This window comes from Vigna unguiculata, chromosome 10 (genome assembly GCF_004118075.2).
Source record: "Vigna unguiculata cultivar IT97K-499-35 chromosome 10, ASM411807v1, whole genome shotgun sequence".
Classification (NCBI taxonomy): Eukaryota; Viridiplantae; Streptophyta; class Magnoliopsida; order Fabales; family Fabaceae; genus Vigna; species Vigna unguiculata.
Window position 1 is genome coordinate 8,891,363 of NC_040288.1, and position 24,894 is coordinate 8,916,256.

The 24,894-nt window shown below is 28.7% G+C and overlaps 3 protein-coding genes across 3 annotated transcripts; all 3 read left to right on the forward strand.

Moving 5' to 3' along the window:
- Positions 1–3,905: 3,905 nt before the first annotated feature.
- Positions 3,906–5,713, forward strand: LOC114165186. Its single transcript, XM_028049848.1, has 4 exons — positions 3,906–3,986; positions 4,140–5,003; positions 5,151–5,294; positions 5,471–5,713. Exons 1-4 carry the CDS (start codon positions 3,957–3,959, stop codon positions 5,711–5,713), a joined length of 1,281 nt encoding a protein of 426 aa, XP_027905649.1. The 5' UTR covers positions 3,906–3,956.
- A 5,398-nt stretch (positions 5,714–11,111) lies between these two features.
- On the forward strand, positions 11,112–12,919 carry LOC114165187. Its single transcript, XM_028049849.1, has 4 exons — positions 11,112–11,192; positions 11,346–12,209; positions 12,357–12,500; positions 12,677–12,919. Exons 1-4 carry the CDS (start codon positions 11,163–11,165, stop codon positions 12,917–12,919), a joined length of 1,281 nt encoding a protein of 426 aa, XP_027905650.1. The 5' UTR covers positions 11,112–11,162.
- Positions 12,920–18,318: 5,399 nt separating this feature from the next.
- Positions 18,319–20,126, forward strand: LOC114165188. The gene is made up of 4 exons (XM_028049851.1): positions 18,319–18,399; positions 18,553–19,416; positions 19,564–19,707; positions 19,884–20,126. The coding sequence occupies exons 1-4, from the start codon at positions 18,370–18,372 to the stop codon at positions 20,124–20,126; spliced, it is 1,281 nt and encodes a 426-aa protein (XP_027905652.1). The 5' UTR covers positions 18,319–18,369.
- Positions 20,127–24,894: the final 4,768 nt, after the last annotated feature.

Here is a 24,894-nt window from a genome sequence, read left to right on the forward strand (position 1 = left end):
AGAAATAATGGAAAAATTGAATATGAATCAATCACCCTCTATATCATGAAAGCTAAATATTGTTTTGTGCAAATCTATCTAAATAAATGCATTTTTTGTTAACAATAATTTTGATGTATAATAATATTGATATTGATTTGTATAAGAAATTGAATTATTTAATTTTTTATAAAAATTTATAATGTTGCAAGACTTTCTATTATTTATCTTACGTATTGAAAATACACACATATATTAATATTCTTACTACAAATTAGATACTTTAATTATCACTCCTAAGGACTTACATAATTAAGTAGTCCTTTTAATTTTTACTATCCTAATATTTTGAATTTAAATTTTAAAATCTAATTTCATTTATCTATTTAACTTAATTTTAGCAATTAATTTTGATATCAAATGTAAACATCTATATAACACGTTATAAAAGCAACAACAATTCAATAAATACATTTATACATTATCATGATTGAGATCCCCCAAAACAACCGCAATATAAATTTAAAAGACTAAATGGAGGTTTAGATCATTAACCTCGATGAAAACTGTTGACCTACAACCCAAACAAACAGAAACAACCACTCACTAAGAGGAAAGAAAAATACACTATAAATGACCAATGTACCTAGGAGCACATTCGTCGGAGCAATAACCAAGGAAGATAGCCAAAATATCGACAACGTGAGGGAGAAATGAGGAGGAAATGAGTTTCATGCAAAGATATAAACAAATTTAGGCCAGACATCTGAAGTAAATCTTAAAATTTAAGACAAACAATAATGTTACACGATGTATATTTAAAATTTTTATCGAATGCTAGGACGACCAATGTAAAAAAAATTGATTTTAATTACAAAATATATTAGTACACATTTTTTAATGATGTTCTTTTGTGTTAGACAATACTTTTCTGATACAGGTTACTCTTTTTCCACTATTGTTGGTTCAAGTTTCAAGTAAGTCATCCTTGGTATGTATGAGATGGAATAACACTTATTATTTTCAAGCAATATTTTTGTGTTAATTGTGATATGATGGGTGGATTTCAGAGTTGTTTGATAAAATGACTTTTTGTTATTGGAGAATAAGGTTTGGGTTGACGGTGTTATTATAGGCGGAGTTTTCTTTACGACTGTCTAAATATGTTTTATCATGATTTAGTATTGAAACTTCAATTTTCTTATATTTTCAAAAGTATAAAATCACTACAAAAAAATATTTCATTAGTAACCAATTTTAGTGATCAAAAGGTATTAGTTACTATAGTGACCAATTTTGATACCAATTCACAAAGTAAAATATTATTGGTTACTAAAATAGTCACTATTATGAATAAAAAAATATAATCGATCACTAAATTGGTCTTTAAAATTAGCTACCGTGGTTTTGGCTACCAAAGGAAATTGGTTACTAAAAATTAGCTACCTAGATTTTGGCTACCAAAATGACTTAGTTTCTAAATTGGTCTCTAATTAATTAATGATAAATTTAGTGACCAATTATAATTTTTTATTTATAATAGTGACTATTTTAGTAACCAATAATTTTTTATTTTTTAAATTGATATATAAATTGGTCACTATAGTGACTAACAATTTTTTGTCACTATAATTGGTTACTAATGAAATATTTTTTTGTAGTGAATAAACGACATGAATATCAAAGATACTCACCACTAAACATAGATTTAATTCATAAGACTAAGTGTAAGTTTTGCATAGGAGAGTGGAATAACAACTAGAATAAAAAAAATAAGAGCACAATTATATAAAGAAAAGATAAAATAGAAATTCTTAGATGCATGCAATTGGACACAAGTTAAATCGATTTAATTATACTAATGTGAAAGCTTACCTAAAAGAGTGGAAGAACTTAAATTATATATATATATATATATATATATATATGTATATATATGTATGTATGTATGTATGTATGTATGTATGTATATATATATGTATTATGTGTGTGTACATGGTAAAAGAATATCAAAAATTTGAAAGGGAAACAACAATTCAATTAAAAAATTGAAAGGGAGAGAAGATAATATGAAGGGGAAGAACTTATGATTCAATGGTAGAGGCCATGCCACTTGAAGATGTTTAAAGATAAGAGGTACATTTAGTAGGCCCTTGATCATATGATTCAGGATAAGATTCAAGTACGAATAGAAATTTCTTTCTCTTGTAAATACCAATAAGCGTCTTAATAGATGAATAACATTGTATTGTATGTATCAACAGTACAAACCTTGCACAATGAAGTATAACCAACTGTTCGAATGTTGAAAAACGGATCGGTTATTACTAAAATTTGCTAAACATTTAATTAACATAAACATGCCAATAAGCAAGTTTAAAGAGAATTGGGTTGTAATTAAGTCATATCTAATTAAAAGCCCATGAAGAAAACTATAAATACAGATCAAAGGTATGGTTGTTCGAACAATCATCATGCTTTTATTATAGCATTAATTGTTTAAATAGTTGGAACCTGAGTTGACTTTAGCATCAGAGCAACTTTTATAGGTACCCCTGATTGGTTGGCAAAGAAATTACTTTGGCACGATGATGATAACACTAGAGTCAATAGACCAACAAATTGTTTTAATTTGATTTTCGACACTTTACTCCAAACAAAAGTCAACATCAAATGAGTATAAATTCTAGGAATAAAGAATCATGTTTTTTTCTTCCTTTTTCATAAGCTTTTAGACAAGAACAAGAGTGATGTTGTTTTAGATTCAATGTAGTTTTTATACGATTGATTTTCAAATCTTCATATGGTCCCTCTTTAATGAAGATTGCAATTCTCTTTGAATAACCCATTTTTTCTTAATAATAAGATGCCAATGATTTTTTTTTTTGCATGCTTATGTTTTATAAGAATAAAACTATTAAAATAAATTTGTTGACGTACATTCACAATTTTTCGTTTTAGTTTATACATATGTTGTCCATGTTTGTTGAGTCGCATTACATTGAGCAACATGCATATGTGTTTTTAAGATGATAAATTCCTTATAATCTTTCTTCCATTGGATTATTCAGAAGTTAACTTTTCAGTATTTGATACAAATGATATCACAACCGTAAAATTTGCATAATAAAAAGTACACAACCTTCCACTGATGAGTTACTTGTTTATTGTGATTATAAAAGATGAGTTATGTTGTTTGTAATAGCTACGTTGTAAACATTTTTATTTCTAATAATTTATCATTCAAAAAATCAACTTCTAAAGCACAATATTAAAATATAATTAACTTATATAAATTATGAGGTATTTAGAATATCTTTAAATCATATAGAAATATCACTTCATGTCTTACTAAAATACTATGAAATAGTGATAATAGAAATACCATGCATACTCAATCAACATTATATATTATAATTATCACCATATACAATTGTTTTTTTCTAATATATTCTATGTCTTAAGTGTGTTAATTAATGTTATTAAAATTATATTTTTTTCTATTTCTTAGTTGTTTATTTGAATAAACCTCTTTTGGTTAAATTTATATGATTGGTATTTTTTATTTTCATCTTTTTAGCATAATTTAACCCAAAATTTATTATCATGTAATATTAGAATGTTGCTATTTAAAAAAAAAAAAACCTATAAAAGTGAAACCATGTCAAGTTTGCCCAAACAAATCATTAATCAAGTTGTTTTTACATCTACAAACAGTTACAAAGTTTTCAAATAGTTTTGTAGATTTGTAAAACTATGTCAATACATGTTAATTTAGGTTTAAATACATTACGAAACACCTTGTACAACCAACTAAAAAGAGACAACTAACATCCATTTAAATTTAGTTATGCCAGATTAATCATCATTTAGTGATCCCCATATATAAAACTAGCAATTAATTTCATCTATGTATAAACTTACCTGCTTTAACATTTGAACCATCATACATCTCCATCTAAGAACGAATCATCACCATGATCAACACATTATCGTTTTCTTATATGGTATGAACTTTTTATTATCAACGTTCTATTACTTTACCTTTTCTTTTCATCGAATTCCCATGTTTTCACTACATTTTAAATCATCTACAAGATTATCAAATGAATGACCCTACATGCATATTTTCATGGCTAATGGCAACGATTTTCTTGTAGGTTCATATGAGGACTATCTCTAAAGGAGCAATAATTTTATTATCAATAATGATGCTGCTCTTTGACACAACTGTCTCAGTTGTTGTAGAGTCTGATCAAAATCATATAAAGTCAGCTACTTTTTTGTCTGAAAATTTTGAAGTGGGGCCTGGAAAAATTGTGGTGAAAACATTATTAGATATTGAATTTCCAAGAGGTCACATTGGGGTCAAGAGTTTTGATGTTGAAGTAGTTGATGAAGATGGTAATTCAGTACCTTTGTATGAAACTTACCTTCATCATTGGTTTGCTGTAAAATATATTGAAAACATTACCATGTCACAGTACATTAAACAATCCCACGACCTTCGCAATGGTATCGAATTCGAAAGAAATGATGGTGCATGCCAAGGTTTTTTGCTTCCACATTATTGGGGCTTGGGAGCAGAATCGCGAGGAACATCTTCAAATCTTCCAGATCCTTTTGCAGTTGAATTAGGTAATCCTACAAAAATAAAGCATGGGTTTAAAGAAAAATGGTTGTTTAGCATCATGGTTATTGATACACGTGGAACACAAGATAGAAAAGGTTGTACAGAGTGTAGGTGTAAGCTTATGAATCTCCCAAACGACTTTTACAATGTCACAACGGGCATTAATGGTCAATTGTTGTCTAGAAATTATAAAGGAGGACTCTTTTGTTGTCAAGATAACGTACAATGCAAATTAAGAAATGGTTTTCGTGGCCCAACAAGAAAGCTTTCCCTAAGATACAAAATAAAGTGGGTTGATTGGGATGAACACCAAGTGCCTCTTAAGTTCTATATACTTGATTCAACTGATCGTGTAAGATCAAATGGTTCTACACTAATTCATGATTGTCAGGTAGATGATTTGTTCAATACATACAATACTTTACAAATCATAAGCAAACTTTTGAAATTCATTTATTTTCCAAAAAAAAAAGTATTAGGCTATTAATTACTTTTTTCGCCGGTATGTGAGTAAAATAAATTTCTCAATTTGTTATAGGCAGAGTATAAGATCCCGAGAAATCATCACAATGACTTCCCTCATGTTAAGAAAGCAAACATTCCAATGACAAAAGGTGGTTATCTTATATATGGCACTGCTCATATGCACACTGGTGTTGTCAATATTACTCTATATGGACAGGTAATATTTGATATTTTCTGTTCCCATATAAGTTGTATCATGTAGATAAACTAACGTTAAATTTTGTGTAATTCATATATTCATTAGGAATAAATTTTGTTGGTACTTCTATATATTTATAAGGAATTAAAAGGTTTAGTGAATCATCTCTGTATTTATGATTATGCTTAACTTAGGATGGAAGGGTTTTATGCACTTCAAATCCAAAATACGGAACTGGAAAAGAAGCAGGAAATGAAAAGGGTTACCTAGTTGGGATGTCAGTTTGTTATCCTAAACCCGGCTCTATCAAGATCGAAGATGGTGAAATTCTAACACTAGAATCCGTATATGAAAACAAGTTTCGTACCGGAGCTATGGGGCATTTCTACATTTACTTGGCAGAACAAATACCAAACAAGTATTTGAAGGAAATTTGATGTAAAACTACTTACACGTCTTTCTTAAATGACTTGTATAATTTGTAGTATAACTATAATACATCAATACCAATTCCAAATCATCACTACGTGTATTAATGTTGTCTTACTTTTAATCCGCTACTTGGTTTATGATTGTGTTCTCTTGGTGGGTTATATGATATACAATCGTTTTTAGGCTAATTGAGTTTATAAATTAAAAATAAAGATTTTTGTGAACTGTGTGTAATATTTAATCCATTAATAACAAAATAATGTGTAGAGTTAATTGCAAATCACACTAAAGTGAAAATGAAGTGAAAGGAATAAAAGAAAAAAAAAAGTTGAAAATGAATAGATATTCTCTTATGTTATGGAAACTATTTTTTTTACATCCACGAAATGATCTATACAATTCACTTTTTTAAATGGGAAATCTAAATATCGAGGTTGATTTTTCCCATAGATAATATTAACTTCAACGAAAATCGTTAACCTACAATCTAAGACAACATAAACGATGTTGTCTTACTTTTAATCCACTACTTGATTTATGATTGTGTTCTCTTGGTGAGTTATATGGTATACAATCATTTTTGTGCTAATTGAGTCCATAAATTAAAAATAAAGATTTTTGTGAACCAAGTGTCAAATTGGATCTATTAATAACAAAAGAATGTGCAAAGTTAATTGCAAATCACACCAAAGTGAAGATTAAATGAAAAGAATAAACAAGAAAAGTGGAAAATAGTAATTTTTCTCTCGTATTATGCAAGCTAATTGTTATTACATCCATGTAGAGATCCTTACAATTCACTTTTGTAGAAGGGAAATCAAAATATCTAGGATGATTATTCCTATTCAAATTGGATCTATTAATAACAAAAGAATTTGCAAAGTTAAATGCAAATCACACCAAAGTGAAGATTAAAAGAAAAGAATAAGCAAGAAAAGTGGAAAATAGTAATTTTTCTCTCGTATTATGCAAGCTAATTGTTATTACATCCATGTAGAGATCCTTACAAGTCACTTTTGTAGAAGGGAAATCAAAATATCTAGGATGATTATTCCTATTGATAAAGTTTCGTTAAACCTTTTGCACTTCTTCTATTAATTAGTAATACATTTCTTAATAAATTCTATATCCTTTTAAAAAATTAGCTACCTTAATGCATCAATTCTAAGTTTAGTTTTTGCATATTTAATTTGAAAAATAGGTTCATTACATAAATATCATTTCTAAATTATTATTATTATTATGAGTATTATTGTTATTTTACTTTTAACCACCACTTAGTTTATGATGGTTTTATTTGTGTTGTAGTATTTGATTGATGCATTGTTTGGTATACATATAATTATTGTCATGCTAACAATACACTAAGAAAATGTGGTCTACTAATTGAGCTTATAATTTAAAAGATGTTGTGAATCAAGTGCCCATGTGAGTTCCAAAACAATAAAAACATTTGTGTAGAGTGAGTTGCAAATCACACCAAAATGAACATTAGGAAAAAAGAAATAATGGAAAAATTGAATATGAATCAATCACCCTCTATATCATGAAAGCTAAATATTGTTTTGTGCAAATCTATCTAAATAAATGCATTTTTTGTTAACAATAATTTTGATGTATAATAATATTGATATTGATTTGTATAAGAAATTGAATTATTTAATTTTTTATAAAAATTTATAATGTTGCAAGACTTTCTATTATTTATCTTACGTATTGAAAATACACACATATATTAATATTCTTACTACAAATTAGATACTTTAATTATCACTCCTAAGGACTTACATAATTAAGTAGTCCTTTTAATTTTTACTATCCTAATATTTTGAATTTAAATTTTAAAATCTAATTTCATTTATCTATTTAACTTAATTTTAGCAATTAATTTTGATATCAAATGTAAACATCTATATAACACGTTATAAAAGCAACAACAATTCAATAAATACATTTATACATTATCATGATTGAGATCCCCCAAAACAACCGCAATATAAATTTAAAAGACTAAATGGAGGTTTAGATCATTAACCTCGATGAAAACTGTTGACCTACAACCCAAACAAACAGAAACAACCACTCACTAAGAGGAAAGAAAAATACACTATAAATGACCAATGTACCTAGGAGCACATTCGTCGGAGCAATAACCAAGGAAGATAGCCAAAATATCGACAACGTGAGGGAGAAATGAGGAGGAAATGAGTTTCATGCAAAGATATAAACAAATTTAGGCCAGACATCTGAAGTAAATCTTAAAATTTAAGACAAACAATAATGTTACACGATGTATATTTAAAATTTTTATCGAATGCTAGGACGACCAATGTAAAAAAAATTGATTTTAATTACAAAATATATTAGTACACATTTTTTAATGATGTTCTTTTGTGTTAGACAATACTTTTCTGATACAGGTTACTCTTTTTCCACTATTGTTGGTTCAAGTTTCAAGTAAGTCATCCTTGGTATGTATGAGATGGAATAACACTTATTATTTTCAAGCAATATTTTTGTGTTAATTGTGATATGATGGGTGGATTTCAGAGTTGTTTGATAAAATGACTTTTTGTTATTGGAGAATAAGGTTTGGGTTGACGGTGTTATTATAGGCGGAGTTTTCTTTACGACTGTCTAAATATGTTTTATCATGATTTAGTATTGAAACTTCAATTTTCTTATATTTTCAAAAGTATAAAATCACTACAAAAAAAATATTTCATTAGTAACCAATTTTAGTGATCAAAAGGTATTAGTTACTATAGTGACCAATTTTGATACCAATTCACAAAGTAAAATATTATTGGTTACTAAAATAGTCACTATTATGAATAAAAAAATATAATCGATCACTAAATTGGTCTTTAAAATTAGCTACCGTGGTTTTGGCTACCAAAGGAAATTGGTTACTAAAAATTAGCTACCTAGATTTTGGCTACCAAAATGACTTAGTTTCTAAATTGGTCTCTAATTAATTAATGATAAATTTAGTGACCAATTATAATTTTTTATTTATAATAGTGACTATTTTAGTAACCAATAATTTTTTATTTTTTAAATTGATATATAAATTGGTCACTATAGTGACTAACAATTTTTTGTCACTATAATTGGTTACTAATGAAATATTTTTTTGTAGTGAATAAACGACATGAATATCAAAGATACTCACCACTAAACATAGATTTAATTCATAAGACTAAGTGTAAGTTTTGCATAGGAGAGTGGAATAACAACTAGAATAAAAAAAATAAGAGCACAATTATATAAAGAAAAGATAAAATAGAAATTCTTAGATGCATGCAATTGGACACAAGTTAAATCGATTTAATTATACTAATGTGAAAGCTTACCTAAAAGAGTGGAAGAACTTAAATTATATATATATATATATATATATATATGTATATATATGTATGTATGTATGTATGTATGTATGTATGTATATATATATGTATTATGTGTGTGTACATGGTAAAAGAATATCAAAATTTGAAAGGGAAACAACAATTCAATTAAAAAATTGAAAGGGAGAGAAGATAATATGAAGGGGAAGAACTTATGATTCAATGGTAGAGGCCATGCCACTTGAAGATGTTTAAAGATAAGAGGTACATTTAGTAGGCCCTTGATCATATGATTCAGGATAAGATTCAAGTACGAATAGAAATTTCTTTCTCTTGTAAATACCAATAAGCGTCTTAATAGATGAATAACATTGTATTGTATGTATCAACAGTACAAACCTTGCACAATGAAGTATAACCAACTGTTCGAATGTTGAAAAAACGGATCGGTTATTACTAAAATTTGCTAAACATTTAATTAACATAAACATGCCAATAAGCAAGTTTAAAGAGAATTGGGTTGTAATTAAGTCATATCTAATTAAAAGCCCATGAAGAAAACTATAAATACAGATCAAAGGTATGGTTGTTCGAACAATCATCATGCTTTTATTATAGCATTAATTGTTTAAATAGTTGGAACCTGAGTTGACTTTAGCATCAGAGCAACTTTTATAGGTACCCCTGATTGGTTGGCAAAGAAATTACTTTGGCACGATGATGATAACACTAGAGTCAATAGACCAACAAATTGTTTTAATTTGATTTTCGACACTTTACTCCAAACAAAAGTCAACATCAAATGAGTATAAATTCTAGGAATAAAGAATCATGTTTTTTTCTTCCTTTTTCATAAGCTTTTAGACAAGAACAAGAGTGATGTTGTTTTAGATTCAATGTAGTTTTTATACGATTGATTTTCAAATCTTCATATGGTCCCTCTTTAATGAAGATTGCAATTCTCTTTGAATAACCCATTTTTTCTTAATAATAAGATGCCAATGATTTTTTTTTTGCATGCTTATGTTTTATAAGAATAAAACTATTAAAATAAATTTGTTGACGTACATTCACAATTTTTCGTTTTAGTTTATACATATGTTGTCCATGTTTGTTGAGTCGCATTACATTGAGCAACATGCATATGTGTTTTTAAGATGATAAATTCCTTATAATCTTTCTTCCATTGGATTATTCAGAAGTTAACTTTTCAGTATTTGATACAAATGATATCACAACCGTAAAATTTGCATAATAAAAAGTACACAACCTTCCACTGATGAGTTACTTGTTTATTGTGATTATAAAAGATGAGTTATGTTGTTTGTAATAGCTACGTTGTAAACATTTTTATTTCTAATAATTTATCATTCAAAAAATCAACTTCTAAAGCACAATATTAAAATATAATTAACTTATATAAATTATGAGGTATTTAGAATATCTTTAAATCATATAGAAATATCACTTCATGTCTTACTAAAATACTATGAAATAGTGATAATAGAAATACCATGCATACTCAATCAACATTATATATTATAATTATCACCATATACAATTGTTTTTTTCTAATATATTCTATGTCTTAAGTGTGTTAATTAATGTTATTAAAATTATATTTTTTTCTATTTCTTAGTTGTTTATTTGAATAAACCTCTTTTGGTTAAATTTATATGATTGGTATTTTTATTTTCATCTTTTTAGCATAATTTAACCCAAAATTTATTATCATGTAATATTAGAATGTTGCTATTTAAAAAAAAAAAAACCTATAAAAGTGAAACCATGTCAAGTTTGCCCAAACAAATCATTAATCAAGTTGTTTTTACATCTACAAACAGTTACAAAGTTTTCAAATAGTTTTGTAGATTTGTAAAACTATGTCAATACATGTTAATTTAGGTTTAAATACATTACGAAACACCTTGTACAACCAACTAAAAAGAGACAACTAACATCCATTTAAATTTAGTTATGCCAGATTAATCATCATTTAGTGATCCCCATATATAAAACTAGCAATTAATTTCATCTATGTATAAACTTACCTGCTTTAACATTTGAACCATCATACATCTCCATCTAAGAACGAATCATCACCATGATCAACACATTATCGTTTTCTTATATGGTATGAACTTTTTATTATCAACGTTCTATTACTTTACCTTTTCTTTTCATCGAATTCCCATGTTTTCACTACATTTTAAATCATCTACAAGATTATCAAATGAATGACCCTACATGCATATTTTCATGGCTAATGGCAACGATTTTCTTGTAGGTTCATATGAGGACTATCTCTAAAGGAGCAATAATTTTATTATCAATAATGATGCTGCTCTTTGACACAACTGTCTCAGTTGTTGTAGAGTCTGATCAAAATCATATAAAGTCAGCTACTTTTTTGTCTGAAAATTTTGAAGTGGGGCCTGGAAAAATTGTGGTGAAAACATTATTAGATATTGAATTTCCAAGAGGTCACATTGGGGTCAAGAGTTTTGATGTTGAAGTAGTTGATGAAGATGGTAATTCAGTACCTTTGTATGAAACTTACCTTCATCATTGGTTTGCTGTAAAATATATTGAAAACATTACCATGTCACAGTACATTAAACAATCCCACGACCTTCGCAATGGTATCGAATTCGAAAGAAATGATGGTGCATGCCAAGGTTTTTTGCTTCCACATTATTGGGGCTTGGGAGCAGAATCGCGAGGAACATCTTCAAATCTTCCAGATCCTTTTGCAGTTGAATTAGGTAATCCTACAAAAATAAAGCATGGGTTTAAAGAAAAATGGTTGTTTAGCATCATGGTTATTGATACACGTGGAACACAAGATAGAAAAGGTTGTACAGAGTGTAGGTGTAAGCTTATGAATCTCCCAAACGACTTTTACAATGTCACAACGGGCATTAATGGTCAATTGTTGTCTAGAAATTATAAAGGAGGACTCTTTTGTTGTCAAGATAACGTACAATGCAAATTAAGAAATGGTTTTCGTGGCCCAACAAGAAAGCTTTCCCTAAGATACAAAATAAAGTGGGTTGATTGGGATGAACACCAAGTGCCTCTTAAGTTCTATATACTTGATTCAACTGATCGTGTAAGATCAAATGGTTCTACACTAATTCATGATTGTCAGGTAGATGATTTGTTCAATACATACAATACTTTACAAATCATAAGCAAACTTTTGAAATTCATTTATTTTCCAAAAAAAAAAGTATTAGGCTATTAATTACTTTTTTCGCCGGTATGTGAGTAAAATAAATTTCTCAATTTGTTATAGGCAGAGTATAAGATCCCGAGAAATCATCACAATGACTTCCCTCATGTTAAGAAAGCAAACATTCCAATGACAAAAGGTGGTTATCTTATATATGGCACTGCTCATATGCACACTGGTGTTGTCAATATTACTCTATATGGACAGGTAATATTTGATATTTTCTGTTCCCATATAAGTTGTATCATGTAGATAAACTAACGTTAAATTTTGTGTAATTCATATATTCATTAGGAATAAATTTTGTTGGTACTTCTATATATTTATAAGGAATTAAAAGGTTTAGTGAATCATCTCTGTATTTATGATTATGCTTAACTTAGGATGGAAGGGTTTTATGCACTTCAAATCCAAAATACGGAACTGGAAAAGAAGCAGGAAATGAAAAGGGTTACCTAGTTGGGATGTCAGTTTGTTATCCTAAACCCGGCTCTATCAAGATCGAAGATGGTGAAATTCTAACACTAGAATCCGTATATGAAAACAAGTTTCGTACCGGAGCTATGGGGCATTTCTACATTTACTTGGCAGAACAAATACCAAACAAGTATTTGAAGGAAATTTGATGTAAAACTACTTACACGTCTTTCTTAAATGACTTGTATAATTTGTAGTATAACTATAATACATCAATACCAATTCCAAATCATCACTACGTGTATTAATGTTGTCTTACTTTTAATCCGCTACTTGGTTTATGATTGTGTTCTCTTGGTGGGTTATATGATATACAATCGTTTTTAGGCTAATTGAGTTTATAAATTAAAAATAAAGATTTTTGTGAACTGTGTGTAATATTTAATCCATTAATAACAAAATAATGTGTAGAGTTAATTGCAAATCACACTAAAGTGAAAATGAAGTGAAAGGAATAAAAGAAAAAGAAAAGTTGAAAATGAATAGATATTCTCTTATGTTATGGAAACTATTTTTTTTACATCCACGAAATGATCTATACAATTCACTTTTTTAAATGGGAAATCTAAATATCGAGGTTGATTTTTCCCATAGATAATATTAACTTCAACGAAAATCGTTAACCTACAATCTAAGACAACATAAACGATGTTGTCTTACTTTTAATCCACTACTTGATTTATGATTGTGTTCTCTTGGTGAGTTATATGGTATACAATCATTTTTGTGCTAATTGAGTCCATAAATTAAAAATAAAGATTTTTGTGAACCAAGTGTCAAATTGGATCTATTAATAACAAAAGAATGTGCAAAGTTAATTGCAAATCACACCAAAGTGAAGATTAAATGAAAAGAATAAACAAGAAAAGTGGAAAATAGTAATTTTTCTCTCGTATTATGCAAGCTAATTGTTATTACATCCATGTAGAGATCCTTACAATTCACTTTTGTAGAAGGGAAATCAAAATATCTAGGATGATTATTCCTATTCAAATTGGATCTATTAATAACAAAAGAATTTGCAAAGTTAAATGCAAATCACACCAAAGTGAAGATTAAAAGAAAAGAATAAGCAAGAAAAGTGGAAAATAGTAATTTTTCTCTCGTATTATGCAAGCTAATTGTTATTACATCCATGTAGAGATCCTTACAAGTCACTTTTGTAGAAGGGAAATCAAAATATCTAGGATGATTATTCCTATTGATAAAGTTTCGTTAAACCTTTTGCACTTCTTCTATTAATTAGTAATACATTTCTTAATAAATTCTATATCCTTTTAAAAAATTAGCTACCTTAATGCATCAATTCTAAGTTTAGTTTTTGCATATTTAATTTGAAAAATAGGTTCATTACATAAATATCATTTCTAAATTATTATTATTATTATGAGTATTATTGTTATTTTACTTTTAACCACCACTTAGTTTATGATGGTTTTATTTGTGTTGTAGTATTTGATTGATGCATTGTTTGGTATACATATAATTATTGTCATGCTAACAATACACTAAGAAAATGTGGTCTACTAATTGAGCTTATAATTTAAAAGATGTTGTGAATCAAGTGCCCATGTGAGTTCCAAAACAATAAAAACATTTGTGTAGAGTGAGTTGCAAATCACACCAAAATGAACATTAGGAAAAAAGAAATAATGGAAAAATTGAATATGAATCAATCACCCTCTATATCATGAAAGCTAAATATTGTTTTGTGCAAATCTATCTAAATAAATGCATTTTTTGTTAACAATAATTTTGATGTATAATAATATTGATATTGATTTGTATAAGAAATTGAATTATTTAATTTTTATAAAAATTTATAATGTTGCAAGACTTTCTATTATTTATCTTACGTATTGAAAATACACACATATATTAATATTCTTACTACAAATTAGATACTTTAATTATCACTCCTAAGGACTTACATAATTAAGTAGTCCTTTTAATTTTTACTATCCTAATATTTTGAATTTAAATTTTAAAATCTAATTTCATTTATCTATTTAACTTAATTTTAGCAATTAATTTTGATATCAAATGTAAACATCTATATAACACGTTATAAAAGCAACAACAATTCAATAAATACATTTATACATTATCATGATTGAGATCCCCAAAACAACCGCAATATAAATTTAAAAGACTAAATGGAGGTTTAGATCATTAACCTCGATGAAAACTGTTGACCTACAACCCAAACAAACAGAAACAACCACTCACTAAGAGGAAAGAAAAATACACTATAAATGACCAATGTACCTAGGAGCACATTCGTCGGAGCAATAACCAAGGAAGATAGCCAAAATATCGACAACGTGAGGGAGAAATGAGGAGGAAATGAGTTTCATGCAAAGATATAAACAAATTTAGGCCAGACATCTGAAGTAAATCTTAAAATTTAAGACAAACAATAATGTTACACGATGTATATTTAAAATTTTTATCGAATGCTAGGACGACCAATGTAAAAAAATTGATTTTAATTACAAAATATATTAGTACACATTTTTTAATGATGTTCTTTTGTGTTAGACAATACTTTTCTGATACAGGTTACTCTTTTTCCACTATTGTTGGTTCAAGTTTCAAGTAAGTCATCCTTGGTATGTATGAGATGGAATAACACTTATTATTTTCAAGCAATATTTTTGTGTTAATTGTGATATGATGGGTGGATTTCAGAGTTGTTTGATAAAATGACTTTTTGTTATTGGAGAATAAGGTTTGGGTTGACGGTGTTATTATAGGCGGAGTTTTCTTTACGACTGTCTAAATATGTTTTATCATGATTTAGTATTGAAACTTCAATTTTCTTATATTTTCAAAAGTATAAAATCACTACAAAAAAAATATTTCATTAGTAACCAATTTTAGTGATCAAAAGGTATTAGTTACTATAGTGACCAATTTTGATACCAATTCACAAAGTAAAATATTATTGGTTACTAAAATAGTCACTATTATGAATAAAAAAATATAATCGATCACTAAATTGGTCTTTAAAATTAGCTACCGTGGTTTTGGCTACCAAAGGAAATTGGTTACTAAAAATTAGCTACCTAGATTTTGGCTACCAAAATGACTTAGTTTCTAAATTGGTCTCTAATTAATTAATGATAAATTTAGTGACCAATTATAATTTTTTATTTATAATAGTGACTATTTTAGTAACCAATAATTTTTTATTTTTTAAATTGATATATAAATTGGTCACTATAGTGACTAACAATTTTTTGTCACTATAATTGGTTACTAATGAAATATTTTTTTGTAGTGAATAAACGACATGAATATCAAAGATACTCACCACTAAACATAGATTTAATTCATAAGACTAAGTGTAAGTTTTGCATAGGAGAGTGGAATAACAACTAGAATAAAAAAAATAAGAGCACAATTATATAAAGAAAAGATAAAATAGAAATTCTTAGATGCATGCAATTGGACACAAGTTAAATCGATTTAATTATACTAATGTGAAAGCTTACCTAAAAGAGTGGAAGAACTTAAATTATATATATATATATATATATATATATATGTATATATATGTATGTATGTATGTATGTATGTATGTATGTATATATATATGTATTATGTGTGTGTACATGGTAAAAGAATATCAAAAATTTGAAAGGGAAACAACAATTCAATTAAAAAATTGAAAGGGAGAGAAGATAATATGAAGGGGAAGAACTTATGATTCAATGGTAGAGGCCATGCCACTTGAAGATGTTTAAAGATAAGAGGTACATTTAGTAGGCCCTTGATCATATGATTCAGGATAAGATTCAAGTACGAATAGAAATTTCTTTCTCTTGTAAATACCAATAAGCGTCTTAATAGATGAATAACATTGTATTGTATGTATCAACAGTACAAACCTTGCACAATGAAGTATAACCAACTGTTCGAATGTTGAAAAAACGGATCGGTTATTACTAAAATTTGCTAAACATTTAATTAACATAAACATGCCAATAAGCAAGTTTAAAGAGAATTGGGTTGTAATTAAGTCATATCTAATTAAAAGCCCATGAAGAAAACTATAAATACAGATCAAAGGTATGGTTGTTCGAACAATCATCATGCTTTTATTATAGCATTAATTGTTTAAATAGTTGGAACCTGAGTTGACTTTAGCATCAGAGCAACTTTTATAGGTACCCCTGATTGGTTGGCAAAGAAATTACTTTGGCACGATGATGATAACACTAGAGTCAATAGACCAACAAATTGTTTTAATTTGATTTTCGACACTTTACTCCAAACAAAAGTCAACATCAAATGAGTATAAATTCTAGGAATAAAGAATCATGTTTTTTTCTTCCTTTTTCATAAGCTTTTAGACAAGAACAAGAGTGATGTTGTTTTAGATTCAATGTAGTTTTTATACGATTGATTTTCAAATCTTCATATGGTCCCTCTTTAATGAAGATTGCAATTCTCTTTGAATAACCCATTTTTTCTTAATAATAAGATGCCAATGATTTTTTTTTTGCATGCTTATGTTTTATAAGAATAAAACTATTAAAATAAATTTGTTGACGTACATTCACAATTTTTCGTTTTAGTTTATACATATGTTGTCCATGTTTGTTGAGTCGCATTACATTGAGCAACATGCATATGTGTTTTTAAGATGATAAATTCCTTATAATCTTTCTTCCATTGGATTATTCAGAAGTTAACTTTTCAGTATTTGATACAAATGATATCACAACCGTAAAATTTGCATAATAAAAAGTACACAACCTTCCACTGATGAGTTACTTGTTTATTGTGATTATAAAAGATGAGTTATGTTGTTTGTAATAGCTACGTTGTAAACATTTTTATTTCTAATAATTTATCATTCAAAAAATCAACTTCTAAAGCACAATATTAAAATATAATTAACTTATATAAATTATGAGGTATTTAGAATATCTTTAAATCATATAGAAATATCACTTCATGTCTTACTAAAATACTATGAAATAGTGATAATAGAAATACCATGCATACTCAATCAACATTATATATTATAATTATCACCATATACAATTGTTTTTTTCTAATATATTCTATGTCTTAAGTGTGTTAATTAATGTTATTAAAATTATATTTTTTTCTATTTCTTAGTTGTTTATTTGAATAAACCTCTTTTGGTTAAATTTATATGATTGGTATTTTTTATTTTCATCTTTTTAGCATAATTTAACCCAAAATTTATTATCATGTAATATTAGAATGTTGCTATTTAAAAAAAAAAAAACCTATAAAAGTGAAACCATGTCAAGTTTGCCCAAACAAATCATTAATCAAGTTGTTTTTACATCTACAAACAGTTACAAAGTTTTCAAATAGTTTTGTAGATTTGTAAAACTATGTCAATACATGTTAATTTAGGTTTAAATACATTACGAAACACCTTGTACAACCAACTAAAAAGAGACAACTAACATCCATTTAAATTTAGTTATGCCAGATTAATCATCATTTAGTGATCCCCATATATAAAACTAGCAATTAATTTCATCTATGTATAAACTTACCTGCTTTAACATTTGAACCATCATACATCTCCATCTAAGAACGAATCATCACCATGATCAACACATTATCGTTTTCTTATATGGTATGAACTTTTTATTATCAACGTTCTATTACTTTACCTTTTCTTTTCATCGAATTCCCATGTTTTCACTACATTTTAAATCATCTACAAGATTATCAAATGAATGACCCTACATGCATATTTTCATGGCTAATGGCAACGATTTTCTTGTAGGTTCATATGAGGACTATCTCTAAAGGAGCAATAATTTTATTATCAATAATGATGCTGCTCTTTGACACAACTGTCTCAGTTGTTGTAGAGTCTGATCAAAATCATATAAAGTCAGCTACTTTTTTGTCTGAAAATTTTGAAGTGGGGCCTGGAAAAATTGTGGTGAAAACATTATTAGATATTGAATTTCCAAGAGGTCACATTGGGGTCAAGAGTTTTGATGTTGAAGTAGTTGATGAAGATGGTAATTCAGTACCTTTGTATGAAACTTACCTTCATCATTGGTTTGCTGTAAAATATATTGAAAACATTACCATGTCACAGTACATTAAACAATCCCACGACCTTCGCAATGGTATCGAATTCGAAAGAAATGATGGTGCATGCCAAGGTTTTTTGCTTCCACATTATTGGGGCTTGGGAGCAGAATCGCGAGGAACATCTTCAAATCTTCCAGATCCTTTTGCAGTTGAATTAGGTAATCCTACAAAAATAAAGCATGGGTTTAAAGAAAAATGGTTGTTTAGCATCATGGTTATTGATACACGTGGAACACAAGATAGAAAAGGTTGTACAGAGTGTAGGTGTAAGCTTATGAATCTCCCAAACGACTTTTACAATGTCACAACGGGCATTAATGGTCAATTGTTGTCTAGAAATTATAAAGGAGGACTCTTTTGTTGTCAAGATAACGTACAATGCAAATTAAGAAATGGTTTTCGTGGCCCAACAAGAAAGCTTTCCCTAAGATACAAAATAAAGTGGGTTGATTGGGATGAACACCAAGTGCCTCTTAAGTTCTATATACTTGATTCAACTGATCGTGTAAGATCAAATGGTTCTACACTAATTCATGATTGTCAGGTAGATGATTTGTTCAATACATACAATACTTTACAAATCATAAGCAAACTTTTGAAATTCATTTATTTTCCAAAAAAAAAAGTATTAGGCTATTAATTACTTTTTTCGCCGGTATGTGAGTAAAATAAATTTCTCAATTTGTTATAGGCAGAGTATAAGATCCCGAGAAATCATCACAATGACTTCCCTCATGTTAAGAAAGCAAACATTCCAATGACAAAAGGTGGTTATCTTATATATGGCACTGCTCATATGCACACTGGTGTTGTCAATATTACTCTATATGGACAGGTAATATTTGATATTTTCTGTTCCCATATAAGTTGTATCATGTAGATAAACTAACGTTAAATTTTGTGTAATTCATATATTCATTAGGAATAAATTTTGTTGGTACTTCTATATATTTATAAGGAATTAAAAGGTTTAGTGAATCATCTCTGTATTTATGATTATGCTTAACTTAGGATGGAAGGGTTTTATGCACTTCAAATCCAAAATACGGAACTGGAAAAGAAGCAGGAAATGAAAAGGGTTACCTAGTTGGGATGTCAGTTTGTTATCCTAAACCCGGCTCTATCAAGATCGAAGATGGTGAAATTCTAACACTAGAATCCGTATATGAAAACAAGTTTCGTACCGGAGCTATGGGGCATTTCTACATTTACTTGGCAGAACAAATACCAAACAAGTATTTGAAGGAAATTTGATGTAAAACTACTTACACGTCTTTCTTAAATGACTTGTATAATTTGTAGTATAACTATAATACATCAATACCAATTCCAAATCATCACTACGTGTATTAATGTTGTCTTACTTTTAATCCGCTACTTGGTTTATGATTGTGTTCTCTTGGTGGGTTATATGATATACAATCGTTTTTAGGCTAATTGAGTTTATAAATTAAAAATAAAGATTTTTGTGAACTGTGTGTAATATTTAATCCATTAATAACAAAATAATGTGTAGAGTTAATTGCAAATCACACTAAAGTGAAAATGAAGTGAAAGGAATAAAAGAAAAAAAAAGTTGAAAATGAATAGATATTCTCTTATGTTATGGAAACTATTTTTTTTACATCCACGAAATGATCTATACAATTCACTTTTTAAATGGGAAATCTAAATATCGAGGTTGATTTTTCCCATAGATAATATTAACTTCAACGAAAATCGTTAACCTACAATCTAAGACAACATAAACGATGTTGTCTTACTTTTAATCCACTACTTGATTTATGATTGTGTTCTCTTGGTGAGTTATATGGTATACAATCATTTTTGTGCTAATTGAGTCCATAAATTAAAAATAAAGATTTTTGTGAACCAAGTGTCAAATTGGATCTATTAATAACAAAAGAATGTGCAAAGTTAATTGCAAATCACACCAAAGTGAAGATTAAATGAAAAGAATAAACAAGAAAAGTGGAAAATAGTAATTTTTCTCTCGTATTATGCAAGCTAATTGTTATTACATCCATGTAGAGATCCTTACAATTCACTTTTGTAGAAGGGAAATCAAAATATCTAGGATGATTATTCCTATTCAAATTGGATCTATTAATAACAAAAGAATTTGCAAAGTTAAATGCAAATCACACCAAAGTGAAGATTAAAAGAAAAGAATAAGCAAGAAAAGTGGAAAATAGTAATTTTTCTCTCGTATTATGCAAGCTAATTGTTATTACATCCATGTAGAGATCCTTACAAGTCACTTTTGTAGAAGGGAAATCAAAATATCTAGGATGATTATTCCTATTGATAAAGTTTCGTTAAACCTTTTGCACTTCTTCTATTAATTAGTAATACATTTCTTAATAAATTCTATATCCTTTTAAAAAATTAGCTACCTTAATGCATCAATTCTAAGTTTAGTTTTTGCATATTTAATTTGAAAAATAGGTTCATTACATAAATATCATTTCTAAATTATTATTATTATTATGAGTATTATTGTTATTTTACTTTTAACCACCACTTAGTTTATGATGGTTTTATTTGTGTTGTAGTATTTGATTGATGCATTGTTTGGTATATATATAATTATTGTCATGCTAAGAATACACTAAGAAAATGCGGTCTACTAATTGAGCTTATAATTTAAAAGATATTGTGAATCAAGTGTCCATGGGAGTTCCAGAACAATAAAAACACTTGTGTAGAGTGAGTTGCAAATCACACCAAAATGAACATTAGGAAAAAAGAAATAAATGAAAAATTGAATATGAATCAATCATCCTCTATATCATGAAAGCTCAATATTGTTTTGTGCACATCTATCTAAATAAATGCATTTTTTGTTAACAATAATTTTGATGTATAATAATATTGATATTGATTTATATAACAAATTGAATTATTTAATTTTTTATAAAAATTTATAATGTTGCAAGACTTTCTATTATTTATCTTACGTATTGAAACTACACACATATATTAATATTCTTACTACAAATTAGATACTTTAATTATCACTCCTAAGGACTTACATAATTAAGTAGTCCTTTTAATTTTTACTATCCTAATATTTTGAATTTAAATTTTAAAAATCTAATTTCATTTATCTATTTAACTTAATTTTAGCAATTAATTTTGATATCAAATATAAACATCTATATAACACGTTATAAAATCAACAACAATTTAGTAAAGACATTTATACATTATCATGATTGCGATCCCCTAAAACAACCGCAATATAAATTTAAAATACTAAATGGAGGTTTAGATCATTAACCTCGATGAAAACTATTGACCTATAACCCAAACGAACAGAAACAACCACTCACTGAAAGGAAAGAAAAATACACTATAGATGACCAATGTACTAAGGAGCACATTCGTCGGAGCAATAACCAAGGAAGATAGCCAAAATGTCGACAACGCGAGGGAGAAATGAGTCGGAAATGAGTTTCATCCAAAGATATAAACAAATTTAGGCCAGACTTCTGAAGTAAATCTTAAAATATAAGACAAACAATAATGTTACATCATGTATATTTAAAATATTTATCGAATGCTAGGACGACGGATGTAAAAAAATTGATTTTAATTACAACATATATTAGTACACATTTTTTTAGTGATGTTCTTTTGTGTTAGACAATACTTTTCTGATACAGGTTACTCTTTTTCCACTATTGTTGGTTCAAGTTTCAAGTAAGCCATCCTTGGTATGTATGAGATGGAATAACTCTTATTATTTTCAAGCAATATTTTTGTGTTAATTGTGATATGATGGGTGGATTTCAGAGTTGTTTGATAAAATGAATTTTTGTTATTGGAGAATAAGGTTTGGGTTGACGGTGTATTATAGGCGGAGTTTTCTTTACGACTGTCTAAATATGTTTTATCATGATTTAGTATTGAAACTTCAATTTTCTTATATTTTCAAAATTATAAAATAAACGACATGAATATCAAAGATACTCACCACTAAACATAGATTTAATTCATAAGATTAAGTGTAAGTTTTGCATAGGAGAGTGGAATAACAACTAGAATAAAAAAAATAAGAGCACAATTATATAAAGAAAAGATAAAATAGAAATTCTTAGATGCATGCAATTGGACACAAGAAAATCTATTTAATAACAAAATAACATTTGTGTGTTTTTTTTCTTCCAAGTTTATAGATTTTTCGTGTTTCTGGAATTTTCCGAAGACCATATGGCGGCAATGAAGGCCCATTAGGCGACGCATGATGTTTGAACTAAGATTTTAGGTTCTGCCCAATAATTGCTTTGCGTCAATGAAGGCCCGCCAGGCAATACGAACTAGATTGGTTCGTTTTCTATGACTTTGTGGTTTCTGTTTGAACGCACACCTTTGGTTTTGGATAGTTTTATGCATGATAGATGAACCTTTGTTAAATTCTACATGTTTGAGTGCCTTTAAATTGATCAAAGTAGGCGCAAATACATTGCTTTTGGTATTTTTTTGTGCAGTAGGGACTGTCGAGCGGTGGTTTCCTACCGCTAGGCGCTACGTCTCTAATTTTGTTTCGCTAGGCAGCAAGATCTAGTTGTTGGGCGAGTACATTTTTCTTGTTTGCGTAGTTTTCGTAAAACTGTGTTTCCTGGTTGTTAACCATAACATATTGTTCTTTACTTTGAACGGTGGAGATTTGAATTGGAGATTTGTAGCTAGAGATATATGTTACTCATGATTGTTGGTTTGATTTCCCTAAGAGTATGATTAATATTGGATGCTTAAGTGTTGGTATGGCCTTCATTAGTGAATGCATATATATATATATATATATATATATATATATATATATATATATATATGTGTGTGTGTGTGTGTGTGTGTGTATGTGTGTGTGTGTGTGATTGATAAGTATATTTTTTGTTACTACTTACTGATGTAACATCCCGTTCGGATATTACGATTTTAAATAAAATCAAATAGAAATAATACGTCAGCATTATTTATTAAATCTCATTTTCCAAAACGCGGGAAAATTTAAAAACTTCATTACATAGTCAAATAAACTAAATCCAAATCATAAACTTGATTAAATCATAAGTATCACAAAGTGTTTACAAAATTATTCCAAATCATAAAACAATAAAACTCTGAGAAAACTCTTTATCCCAATCTAGCCCCGCTCCGGCTCTATGCCTCACCAGATCCACCTGCAACATCATCTGCTCCCGTGTACCGCATACACGATCATCGCCAAACACAAACAGATAGGGTGAGCTAACAAAATAAACATATATATATATAGTACAGTTATATATAATACAATCACACCAAAGGAGTTCCGTCCTTTGATTTCACATCACATGGCCATAACCATGTGAACCGTGTTCTACGTCTCCTAGTAATTACTTCAAAATGACTTGTTGTCATACCTATCGGCCACAACCGATAGAGCACGTGCGGAAAACATTGCTACGGATCATACACCGTAACGCTAGGTGGAGTCCCCATATACGAACATAGTTTGCATCGTCCCAAGACTACCAAACACAACTACTGAGGAGGGCAACCTATCTGGACCCATCCGTACTGGCCACAACCAGCACACTCACACTGGCAACACTCGCCAACTCGAGTCACAACTCAAGGGTTCCTCGTGTTCATCCGCCATCCCGAACCACAACTCAAGAGATGCTATTCTGAGCCACAACTCAAGGAATACCACGTGCTTAACCCCTATCTCGAGCCACAACTGAAGGGATACGTTCCGAGCCACAACTCAAGGAACACCAGCAAGCCAACCTTTAAGATATCCTAGAAGCCTTGTAGATCACGCACATCATAGCAAGCATAACACCAATTTGCTGCAGCAAAATTGCTTGGCGGGGGACACGTACCGCCAAGAGCCAAGTGCTAAGTGCCTTAGTCTTCACTGCCACTGCAACTATCGCCTAGCGGAACTTCCTTTGCCGCTAGGCGCCACGTGCCTTAGTATTTACTGAACTACAGACTCCGCCTGACGCACCGTACCTTATCGCCAGGAGCC

Coding starts and splice junctions, on each gene's coding strand:
- LOC114165186 (XM_028049848.1), top strand. CDS start 3,957: ATGATCAACACATTATCGTTTTCTTATATG. Junction 3,987..4,139: donor CATTATCGTTTTCTTATATG/GTATGAACTTTT, acceptor ATTTTCTTGTAG/GTTCATATGAGGACTATCTC. Junction 5,295..5,470: donor ATATTACTCTATATGGACAG/GTAATATTTGAT, acceptor TGCTTAACTTAG/GATGGAAGGGTTTTATGCAC.
- LOC114165187 (XM_028049849.1), top strand. CDS start 11,163: ATGATCAACACATTATCGTTTTCTTATATG. Junction 12,210..12,356: donor CACTAATTCATGATTGTCAG/GTAGATGATTTG, acceptor AATTTGTTATAG/GCAGAGTATAAGATCCCGAG. Junction 12,501..12,676: donor ATATTACTCTATATGGACAG/GTAATATTTGAT, acceptor TGCTTAACTTAG/GATGGAAGGGTTTTATGCAC.
- LOC114165188 (XM_028049851.1), top strand. CDS start 18,370: ATGATCAACACATTATCGTTTTCTTATATG. Junction 19,417..19,563: donor CACTAATTCATGATTGTCAG/GTAGATGATTTG, acceptor AATTTGTTATAG/GCAGAGTATAAGATCCCGAG. Junction 19,708..19,883: donor ATATTACTCTATATGGACAG/GTAATATTTGAT, acceptor TGCTTAACTTAG/GATGGAAGGGTTTTATGCAC.